Source organism: Adiantum capillus-veneris, chromosome 26, assembly GCF_014529385.1.
Source record: "Adiantum capillus-veneris isolate H3 chromosome 26, ASM1452938v2, whole genome shotgun sequence".
Lineage (NCBI taxonomy): Eukaryota > Viridiplantae > Streptophyta > Polypodiopsida > Polypodiales > Pteridaceae > Adiantum > Adiantum capillus-veneris.
In genome coordinates this window covers 114,244,177-114,256,395 of record NC_140956.1, presented here as the reverse complement: position 1 = coordinate 114,256,395, position 12,219 = coordinate 114,244,177, and the positions used below count along the sequence as shown (strand labels likewise).

The window sequence follows — 12,219 nt, the reverse complement described above, 5'->3', positions numbered from 1 at the left end:
ACTTTAAATGATTAGCTAATATTCCTCAATAAAAGAAGAGTTCTAACCTTTCTTGAAAGGCTACTGGAAGTTGTTCTACTATCCAAGACTGTTTGCGATGGATCATCTTGCTTAAAATTGGTAAGCATTCCTTGCTGTTCATCAAGCTCTATATGATTCCATACATCCTTCTTGTTAAAGTGCTCATTCATAGCTTCAAAATCAAAATCTTTTGAGAGATCAAAAAGTGAGCAACTGACCTGCATAGCACCCACATGAGCTCAATTGTTAGTGCCTTAATAGCTAATAATTGCAGAACAATGAACAGTTTCCATCTGTCACTCAAGCAAGGGCAATGTCACTAATACTCCTTCCTGCAATACCACATCCAGCACCTAATTCTTGTGATATCCTTCCTAACATACATCAAAATAACCTCCTCCATGATTTTCTTTTTTTTTGTGAGAGAAGATAATCCTTCTACTGCTTACAAGCTCGCCCTGACGGGTTCAAACATCCCCTACTCAAAGGAGAGATATAATGAGAAGCCAGAGCACAAGCTCAAACAAACTACATCATACAATGCAGGGAGGTAAAGCTACACAGGTGAGTTGTAGTGTGGCATTAAGTTGGAAGAGAGTGTTTTTTTTTTTTTGTGTTTTTGGGCGCGGGGGAGGGGGGGGGGGGGGGGGGGGAGGGGCAGGCAGGAAAGCTATGAATGGTTTGCCAATAAAACCTACATCATGATAGTCTTGGCTCTATGGAGCTACAACCAAGCCAAAATAGAAAGCACACATTCTTTCATTGGCTGATTCTAGGATATCATGTTCCATGTACAATCAGATGGTAAACCTATGGCATGCACCTAAACTGGGAAGAAGTGTCAAAATAAGAAATACCTCACTGGAGGGACTAGAAGATGAATCCTCTTCAGAAAAGGTTCTTTTGGACCTTCTTCTTGAACTAACCCTTGGCCTCCTTGCATGCTGAAGACTGGCTAAGCCTTTTTCCTGAAAAAATAAATGAGGGAAAGCGTACTAACTAGAGTAAATGTCTTAAACATTCAAAGAAAGTCCTAATTGAGCAACAAATGTTTGTGCTCACCCTCATGAGCCTCCTATGTTCAATTTCAGGCACTGGCAATGGAAGTAGAGGTTGCTGCCACAAGGGCCGCACCTGTGAAGCACTGTGAGGAGAACTTGGCTGAAAACTTTCATGACCTGTCATAAGCAGTGTCCCATAAGCAGCAGGATGTTGCGACATCTCTAAACTTTGGGTCCTTGGAATAAACATTGGGACTTGCTCGAAAGTTAAGAGCTTTGCATGGGAGTTCTTGACAGAAGCATCATAGTTTTCGTGCATGAATGAGTTCCAAGAAGACGAGGGTGCTGTTTTCTTTCGACTGTTTGAAAAAGTAGCCACAACAGCATTTGGAGACATACCATAACTGCCTGAAGCAGCTGACGAGAAGAGCCATTGCCACCAATTTGCACCCTCTTGCATTTGTGATGGTTGAGGGGAAACTGGCCATCCCAAACATATGTCCATGCAATGACCACTCAAATCGTTTTGAACCAAGTCCTGAGGACTAGTCCCTTCTGGCATATCATTTGTAGGTTTGTCTGAGTTATGTGAAAAGGCTACCACACTCAAATCCTGCCAAGATCCACATCGCTAGTTAGTAAAGATTTGCGGACTTCCAAAGTGATGGCCCCCAAAACACCCTTACCTTGATATCCGTATTCCGGAAAATGATGTAATCATAAACTTTACTGCTAGGAGGGATGCGCAAAATGTTCGTTCCCCGCCCTTCTGTTCCAAAGGAGCGCACTAAAAGGCAAAACAGGAAACCAAAACTTATCTCTGGATTACTCACCTTAAAGTGCAAGGTTTGTAGCAGAGGTAAATCTTATCAAGCCACAATGCACCGACCAGAGTTAAAGTGCATAAACCATCTAAGATAAGCTTGGCAATAATCATACTGATAGGAAAATACTAAAACACAGGTAAATCTTATCAAACCACACAATGCACCAACGGAAACATGAAGTGCATAAACCCTATATGATGAGCTTACCAATAACCATATTGGTAGCAAAATATAAATTTAGAGACAAACGGTCAATTTGTCCTCGAAAGTCACAAATTATGACTGATTAACAAATCAATGAGCCACATATAGGACCCACACATGTAACTCAAATCTAACAGGTTAGAAGCTCGATATCTCCATAATTTATACAGTGCCATGACTCAAGGTCGAGCTTCAAAGTGTTTTTTTTTTTTTTTAATTCAAACAAACTTTCAGAAAACTATTTTCCATAGAAACTTGGGTATTGGTGTCACCAGCGTGTGACTACTATCTATCCTTTTTGTTGATTTCTTTCTTATTATCTATTTACTTTCACTTTTTGGAAACACCCCTCGGGAAATCTAACTGCCCTGCATTGCATAGCTAGTGTGGAACTGTCCAGAGGGAGTCCAGGCCTGAGGGCAAGAGAGCACTAAGGTTGGACAAGGACTATGGTTAGCCAAGTGGGGTCATTGACTAGCCAAAGTGGAATCCTTTGCTACAGAGGCTACATTTCAGTTTTGGATGTGGCCACAGTGTACAAAGAGGGTCGGATGACCTAGAAAGATATAATGGCAGCATCTCCTAAAATTTAGGGAACTGCTATTTTGGGACCTGAAAATGTCTTCGCGTCATTACGTGCAGTTTGACATGGGGATCATTTTGTTACTCTGTGGCCAAGTCAACAGAGGCTGCAGGTGAGATATTTTTAGACCCGAGGGTCTAAAGCGGGAAAATGCACAAATGAGTGACACTTGGCACTCTGAGGCCAGTTTACTACTTATAGAGAAGGCAAAAACGTGATTTATAGCTGGGAGGCTCATTTTGCAAGTCTCTGTCACAGGTTAAGAGCTATGGAGTGCTTGCTTTCCCTCTTATGCACAGTGCGGTGCCAGGAGTGATGCCCTGCACGCTACGCACTGCCCTCTCTCTCCCCTTTGGCAGTATGTTATGCCCCTCTAGTGGGCTCTTCATTTGACCAATGTACAGTTGTGTGGGTTCATGCGCGATTGCCGAGGCAAGAGCCTCTTGCACAGGTACTGGATTAGCTAGCGGCTAATCCCCCCGCAGGTACAGGTGAATTCGGAGAGGTTTCACGCCAGAAATCTCGTCCGATTCAAAGGGCAAGTAGCCCTACAGGTGCGGGAGCTCGAGGACTTGCTAGGGATGCGACCGGCACGCGAAACGGAGCCCGAAACAGTGAATTACAGCCTGCTGTGTATTTTTGCAGGTTTAGGGTTTTGGCCCTAAACGGACCCTAATACCCCCAGGAGGTTCGGGGACGCAAGGGGACCGCTGTACAGGCGATCTGGAGCATTTTCAGGGCTGAAAACAGAGAATTCAGCGTGCTGCAGATTCTCGCCAGGTTTTGCAAAGTGCCCGTATGCGTCGGGAAAGTCAGTCAATGCGTGGGAATACTGACCGTGAAGGGTTCTAGTACAGTTATGCTGCCGAAATCGGGCTGGAACAGTGGAAATTCAGCCGAGTTTGTGCGGGGCAGCTTGTAGGAACCACAGCGTTTATTCCCTCTTTTGAACAATAAAGAAATACCGAAAGGGGCGCCTAAGTTAGGGGCCAATCTGGTGTCTGTCTACTCATACAGGTGCAATCTAGCAGCCTGTATCCCTCTCCCCTTTGTTGTGTCTTGAAAGTACAGGTAAAATAGACGACTAATAATGGGTGAAAGCTAAATCAAGGTTTAAAGTAAAGTCTACCGCCCTTTTTGGATTGAACAGGCCGGTTTCATGGTTCCATCGACGGGATTAAATCACTTTTTCCCATAGAAGTGAGCCTTGGGCAGTTTTGGGCTTGAAGACACAGGGGATCATAGACGAGACACAGGGAATTGCAATTATGGCTGACAGACCAGATGATGTGACTGAAGAGGTTTCCTCTTCACAGGGTCAACAGACACATGAAGTGGGTGAGTCCTCAAGACCACCACAGACTGATGATGATATATTCAGGACCCAGTTGGCTACTGCTGTGGCTATGTTCACACAAGTAATGCAGAATCCGAGGTTTTTAGCCTTTCTGCAACCTCCTGTTCCGTCTCAGCAAGTTGGGTCACTGGATCATATTCAAAAGCCTGTTAAGGCTCGAACACAGGTGATTCATACCGCACAGTCAATGGAAACACCTGTACACTTGACGGAGAACATGCAGTCTCCACAACGTATGCCTAAGGTGCAAGAACAGGTGGCTGAGATGCCAGTTTTTCAAGCTGTACCAATTCAGCCCGCCACCTTTCAGCAGCCTATAGCTGGTTCTAATGGGCAGGGAAGCAACTTACAGGCTATGCAACAAGTCTTCCCACCACCTTCAGTACACCCTGGCTATTTTGGAGGTGGATCCGTATTCCAAAGCATGGCTGGTCATGCACCTGGAAATCAGTTTTATACGCCAGGAACAGTGTTTGCGGGTGCTCAAACGATGATGCCTAACCCCATGTATGGTGTCACGGGCATGCTACCAGGGTTTCAGAGCACTCAGGGCCAATTTGGGATGCCACAAGCAAATTTTGGTATGGCTGGAATTACAAATCAGCAGCCAAATATGGCATTTCTAGGTCAAGTTAATAGCGGCCAAGGAACACAGATGAACCTTAATAGTGTTCCCATGTTTCAGTCACTTCCATATGACAATTTAACGCCGCTGGAGAGGCCAACTCCGTACAAAGAAGGTGGCAAAGGTGTGTCATTCACGACCTTTACAGGGTTTGATGACAGGAAGAAGGCTCTTTCATTCCTCCAGCAGTTTGATAAGGCCTATGCAGGGGGAAACTTTACAGAGGCTTCAAAGGTCCGCAAGGCAGCCACTTTCTTGACAGGGAATGCGGGACAATGGTGGACAACTTTATTGCTTCAAGGGCAAGCTCCGTCCACATGGATTTACTTCAAGCAGATTTTTGCAGCAGCATGGTTATCTGATGATTTCGAAGCAGATGTCATGACAGAATGGCACCAGCTTAATGCTGCCACTTGCAGAAATCTGGATGATTACAATCGGAAGTTTTGGAAAGCTCTACTTCCAGTAACTTCCTATAGGTTTGTGCCATTGACAGAACAGATAGAAAAATACTGTTGTGGCCTACCCAAAGGATTGAGAAAATACTGCACAAAGACCAAAGTCACTACTTTGACGCAGCTCATCGAGGTAGCAAACACTGGCAATGGTTTGCTCAAGGGAGAAGATTGTGAATTTAACACTGGCGTCAAGGCAGGATCAGGCAAGAAAAATTCAGCCAAGAAGCACGTTCCCAATGAGGCTCCTAAAGGGACTCAGGAGTCAGCCAATGCAGGGAAAGACAAAGCTACGGCTGAATCAGAAAAAGGACCAGCAAAGAAATGGAAAAGACGTTTTCCTCGCAAGTCAGAAGAGCAAAAGAAGGTCCTGAGGACAGAGAACAAATGCTTTATATGTGAGCAGCCTGGCCACATTGCTTACAACTGTCCTACAAAGAAAAGGCCAGCTGATTCTGAAGACAAGGAAGACAAGAAAGGAAAGAAGCCCATGGCTGGTCTAGTGCCAGATATGGTGGGCGACAAGCCAAATTCAGATGCAAGTGAGCTTTGCAGAGCATGGGGAAAGGTCAGGGATCAAACAGTGCTTATCTTCTTTGATCCAGGTGCTAAAGCCAACTTTATTTCCCCAGAATTGGCTTCAAAGTTGGGAATCAGACCTGAAGAGATGGGGTATACAGCAGAGGCAGGTTTGGCATGTCCTGGCCATACAGAGGCTGTGACACCCATCATTGGAAAGTTGCGTCTACATATCCAGTCCTATGTAGATGCTGAAGAATTTTACATCATGCCACTGGACGGATGTGATGTGTTGTTAGGTATTCCTTGGTTGTTTCGTGTACAGGGAATCCTGGATGCCTACAACAAAAAGATCACTGTACAGAGCAGGGGAAAGACTCACATTCTAGATGTAAAGCTTAAAGGGGAGTCTATTCCTACTGTATCAGCTTCTGCTATTACTTCTGTAATGAAAAAGCATCTTTCTGCGTACTTGGTTTTTGCACGTGAAGTGTCAGATTGTGATGAATCAAATTTATCTGTGCTAGATAAAGAAAGGTCAATGTTTTTACAACAGTATAGTGACTGTTTTTCCGATTCATTACCGTCTCAATTACCGCCAGAGAGACCCGAGGACCATGCGATAGATTTGGTGCCAGGCTGTAGCCCACCAAATAAGCCTCCGTACAGGGTTAGTGCGGCTCAGCAGAAAGAGATAATGGGCCAAGTACAGGAGCTGTTAGAAAAAGGGCTGATTCAGCCCAGTTCATCTCCATTCTGTTCTCCAGTATTGTTGGTGCAGAAAAAAGATGGCTCATGGCGTATGTGCATCGACTACCGTGCACTGAACAAGAATACCATCAAGAATAGGTTCCCTATACCTAGAATTGATGATATTATGGACAAATTAGAAGGAGCAGCTATGTTTAGCAGGATAGATCTAAAGAGTGGGTATCATCAGATCCGCATTAGATCAGAGGATGTGCACAAGACTGCTTTTAGAACAACGTTTGGCCTTTACGAATTTTTAGTGATGCCCTTTGGTCTCACAAATGCTCCTGCTACGTTCAATAGGATGATGGACAGAATTTTCCGTCCACACCAGCAGTTTGTTGGTACATTCTTTGATGACATGATAGTCTACTCAAAGAATGAAGAGGAGCATAGGCATCACTTGGCCATTGTGTTCAAAGAGCTACGCAGTCATAGGTTGCTCATCAATGCAAAGAAAAGTGAGTTTTTTCTGGAAGAGATTCACTTTCTGGGACACATTGTCTCAAAGGATGGTGTCAGAATGGATCCTGCAAAAGTTGAAGCGATCAAGTCATGGCCAAATTTGAAGACGGTGCATGATGTCCGAAGCTTTTTGGGACTATGCTCCTATTACAGACGGTTTATCCGAAATTTCGCTGAGATTGCTTCACCTTTACATGCTCTTCAAAAGAAGGCAGTCACCTTTAGATGGACACAAAAAGAGATTTCAGCTTTTAATCTCTTAAAGGAAAAGATGACTTCGGATCCAGTCATTGTGTTGCCAGATCTTAGGAAGTCATTTGTGGTCCAGTGTGATGCCTGCGGTAGTAGCATTGGTGCTGTGCTAATGCAAGATGGCAGGGTAGTAGCCTATGAGAGCAGAATTTTGCAAGGGCCAGAGATGACCATGCAGGTCTATGAGAAAGAGTTACTGGCTGTGATTCATGCGCTCTTAAGTTGGAAACACTACCTGCTAGGTGCAGATTTCGTTGTCCAAACGGACCATCAGACCTTGCGATACTTCTTGACACAAACAAAGTTATCTGAGAAGCATATGCGATGGGCAAATATCTTGTCCATGTTCCATTTTCAGATTGTGCATGTGGAAGGCAAGAAGAACGTTGTGGCCGATGCCTTGTCAAGGAAGCCACAAATTTCAGCTGTGTCGATTCCTTATCATCATGAACTTGATGATATGAGAGAACAGTATGCAAATGATGAAGATTTTGCAAGGGTCTTCGAGCAACTAATGGATGGACAACGTCATGAACACTATCTTCTTAAAGACGGGTTCATGATGATGCATGGCAGATTGTGTGTCACAAAGCCATTGCGACGCAAAGTTATGGAAGAGAGTCATGTCCCACCGTATGCAGGGCATCGTGGTATCGATGCTACAGTTAAAGCGGTAGAGACATTCTTCTATTGGCCTACATTGAGAAGGGATGTGGATGCCTTTGTGCGAGAATGCCTAATATGCCAAAAGGTCAAGTTTGACAGGCAAAAGGCACCAGGGTTATTGCAACCACTACCTATTCCAGATAAACCATGGGAAAGTATTGCTATGGATTTTATCTTTGATCTTCCGAGAACGCAGACAGGAAATGATGGTATTTGGACCATTATTTGCAGATTCAGCAAACAGGCTCATTTTATTCCTGTCAGGAAGAAGATAAAGCCAGATCAGATGGCACGCTTGTTTATGAGCAATATTTTCAAGTATCATGGCATGCCACAGTCGATTATTAGCGACCGTGATCCACGCATGACTAGTTTGTTCTGGAGAGGCTTGTTTGAGAATATGGGCACCACGCTCAAATTCTCTTCGTCATTTCATCCTCAAACAGATGGGCAGTCAGAAGAGGCAAATTCTACTGTCCTAGATCTGCTGAAGTGCTATGTGTCAGAGCATAAAGGAAAATGGGAGCAATATTTGCCATTGGTGGAGTATGCATACAATAATACAGTGCATTCATCAACTGGCAAGGCACCCTTTGAGATAGTTGAAGGTGGCAAGAAAGTTCCTCCCATACTGCATACAAAGGACAAGATATTTGAAGCAGATAAGTATGTTCAAGACATGGATGAAATGTACAAGAAGGTCAAAGTGGCCTTAGAAAGGACTCAGGCAAAGCAAAAGAAAGCAGCTGATCGTCACCGTCGTGAAGTGGTATATTCACTTGGTGATTGGGTGCTTTTACGCTTTGAAAAGGCAAGGTTAAAGAAGATGAAGGGCAAGGAAAGACTCTTTCCAAAGCTCAGCATGCGTTACTATGGGCCTTTTCAAGTGTGCGACATAATCAGTGATGTTGCATATAGGCTGAAATTGCCTGACAGTTGGAAGATTCACAATGCGTTTCATGTGAGTCTTCTCAGACCCTATGTGGGTGATGTGCCAGAAGCTATTCCAGCTGAAGATCAGCCGGAAGTCGAGGAACTTGACGAGATCTTGGTCCCTGAACAGATTTTGGCACACAAAGAAAGGAAAGTGAAAGGCAAGGTTGCTAGGCGTTACTTGGTAAAGTTCAGAAACTATCCACCAATGGATGCTAAGTGGATGGAAGAAGGTGAACTTGCAGAGTCACCAACTGTGTTATCACTCTACCTGGAAGCCTTCGATTTGCAACCTACCTTGACCCCTTGAGTTTCAAAGCTACATGGATTGTCAGTGTGACAATGGCTTCTGAAACAAATGATGTACATGGTATTTAAAGTGAGCTCAAATGAAATACCTGTTACATGAATGTTAGAGCTGTACAGATTGTCAGTTTGGCAATTGCTCTTATGGAATGTCCAAAAGTTTGGTTAGTGCTATAGAAGTGAGTATTTCTTGTCAGTTTGTCAAGGATACAATGGTTGCTTCTATTCAGGAGTACATGTGTAACTGCATTCTTAAACTGTCGGTTTGGGTATGCTCGAAAGTGTTACGGGATCCAACGTGTACTATAAGACAGTGGCAAAATGTGCAGCTACCATTTTGTCATTGGAAAGTTAGTGACTCAAAGCAATGGCAGAGTGCGAAGCTACCACTATGTCATTGGGACAGGGTTCACACGCAAGCAATACATGAGTCGACGAGGTGTTGAATACACCAGGGTTGACAATGAGCATGTATGTGTCGTATATGTGTCGACATGTGTTGAATACATCAGTGTTGACAGTAAGCATGGACGACATAGATGCAAACGAGGACGTTTGAGATTTCAAGAGGGGGGTATGTCACCAGCGTGTGACTACTATCTATCCTTTTTGTTGATTTCTTTCTTATTATCTATTTACTTTCACTTTTTGGAAACACCCCTCGGGAAATCTAACTGCCCTGCATTGCATAGCTAGTGTGGAACTGTCCAGAGGGAGTCCAGGCCTGAGGGCAAGAGAGCACTAAGGTTGGACAAGGACTATGGTTAGCCAAGTGGGGTCATTGACTAGCCAAAGTGGAATCCTTTGCTACAGAGGCTACATTTCAGTTTTGGATGTGGCCACAGTGTACAAAGAGGGTCGGATGACCTAGAAAGATATAATGGCAGCATCTCCTAAAATTTAGGGAACTGCTATTTTGGGACCTGAAAATGTCTTCGCGTCATTACGTGCAGTTTGACATGGGGATCATTTTGTTACTCTGTGGCCAAGTCAACAGAGGCTGCAGGTGAGATATTTTTAGACCCGAGGGTCTAAAGCGGGAAAATGCACAAATGAGTGACACTTGGCACTCTGAGGCCAGTTTACTACTTATAGAGAAGGCAAAAACGTGATTTATAGCTGGGAGGCTCATTTTGCAAGTCTCTGTCACAGGTTAAGAGCTATGGAGTGCTTGCTTTCCCTCTTATGCACAGTGCGGTGCCAGGAGTGATGCCCTGCACGCTACGCACTGCCCTCTCTCTCCCCTTTGGCAGTATGTTATGCCCCTCTAGTGGGCTCTTCATTTGACCAATGTACAGTTGTGTGGGTTCATGCGCGATTGCCGAGGCAAGAGCCTCTTGCACAGGTACTGGATTAGCTAGCGGCTAATCCCCCCGCAGGTACAGGTGAATTCGGAGAGGTTTCACGCCAGAAATCTCGTCCGATTCAAAGGGCAAGTAGCCCTACAGGTGCGGGAGCTCGAGGACTTGCTAGGGATGCGACCGGCACGCGAAACGGAGCCCGAAACAGTGAATTACAGCCTGCTGTGTATTTTTGCAGGTTTAGGGTTTTGGCCCTAAACGGACCCTAATACCCCCAGGAGGTTCGGGGACGCAAGGGGACCGCTGTACAGGCGATCTGGAGCATTTTCAGGGCTGAAAACAGAGAATTCAGCGTGCTGCAGATTCTCGCCAGGTTTTGCAAAGTGCCCGTATGCGTCGGGAAAGTCAGTCAATGCGTGGGAATACTGACCGTGAAGGGTTCTAGTACAGTTATGCTGCCGAAATCGGGCTGGAACAGTGGAAATTCAGCCGAGTTTGTGCGGGGCAGCTTGTAGGAACCACAGCGTTTATTCCCTCTTTTGAACAATAAAGAAATACCGAAAGGGGCGCCTAAGTTAGGGGCCAATCTGGTGTCTGTCTACTCATACAGGTGCAATCTAGCAGCCTGTATCCCTCTCCCCTTTGTTGTGTCTTGAAAGTACAGGTAAAATAGACGACTAATAATGGGTGAAAGCTAAATCAAGGTTTAAAGTAAAGTCTACCGCCCTTTTTGGATTGAACAGGCCGGTTACAATTGGCTAGTCTTGGAGGGGATTTTTCTCAATGTTCATATAGTTAATTTAATGGTCTTCTTGACTTTGTATGTGTAACAGGCTTGGACACTCCAAACGAGAATGAATAGCAACATGGTCACGTGACACATCCAACCCTATGTGTCCGTGGACAAGTGTACAGGCTTGGACACTCCAAACGAGAATGAATAGCAACATTGTCACGTGACACATCCAACCCTATGTGTTCGTGGACAAGCTACAACACGACAAGGGTTCAGTCGATCCAATTAGTCTAGATTTAGAGTTCAGTCAGTCCAATTAGTTTAGATTTAGAAGTGATCTGGCACTTTTGTGAGTCTGTTTGCAAACCGTGCATATCCAGACACTTAGTGTAGATGTATATCCTTTGGTTGCACACAGCATGATCATAAGCATTCCCATCAGAATCCTTCAGGGGAATTTTCCAATGCATTTAGCCTATTTTCCCTATTTTTGACATTTTTCACTTATTATTTTTAAGTGACTTTTGTTGGAAAGTAGGTAGGGCAAATTGAGTAAGTTTGTATATAAGCAAACCTAAGCTAGCGCTAATTGGCAGAAGAGGCAGCAGGAGCCCAAGCTCAACAGGCTTGATTTTAAAAAGAGAAAATCTAAAGCATTATAAAGCCATTACACAACAGCATTTCAAAACTAAACTTTGTCATCATGTTGCCTTCTACTTCAGCCCAAACAGAGCAACTCAATGGAGGAGAAGGCAATTTGCACCATTTGTAAGTATTGCTTTTACCTAGCATTGCTTTTACAATAATAAATACTACTCAACAAAGTAGGAGGCCCTTGATTGGGTTGGGACACTCTTGATTAGGTTGGTTAGTGTCCCATATGGAGGCAATCACTCCATATAATTGTTAAATTTCAAGTAAAAAAGTGCAGGTGAGTGGCATAATATAGATTTTAATCACATTCTATTTGATCTCTTTTTAAGAAGCGCTCTTGTGACTTTTTATGTAAGTTCAAATCCTCCCCAAAAGGGACTCCTCTCAACCCAAGGAGACACAAGTCCACCATAGTAGTGGAGCCATGCACCTTGAGCGTAGGAAAAAGTACACACTATTGATGCAAGGTTGTAGTCGTGGTGCACCCACGCAACAACAATAGAGAATGTGGCTAAATTCACTTTGAAACATCTTGAATCATAGCATGGTCGTAATGCATACCTT

General features: G+C 44.3%; 1 protein-coding gene across 2 annotated transcripts in view; it reads right to left on the bottom strand.

Moving 5' to 3' along the window:
* Positions 1 to 12,219, bottom strand: part of LOC147424023 (uncharacterized) — a 74,232-nt gene that overhangs the window by 61,331 nt on the left and 682 nt on the right. Inside the window, exons 2-6 of one of the 2 annotated variants that reach the window (XM_086501643.1) lie at positions 1,709 to 1,809; positions 1,422 to 1,635; positions 1,084 to 1,199; positions 879 to 989; positions 48 to 239 (exon numbers count right to left, since the gene is read on the bottom strand). In XM_086501643.1, the coding sequence (XP_086357769.1) occupies positions 48 to 239; positions 879 to 989; positions 1,084 to 1,199; positions 1,422 to 1,635; positions 1,709 to 1,809 (734 nt within the window). Of the gene's footprint in view, positions 1 to 47; positions 240 to 878; positions 990 to 1,083; positions 1,636 to 1,708; positions 1,810 to 12,219 lie in introns of both variants that reach the window. The other variant, XM_086501642.1, reaches the window with a different exon arrangement.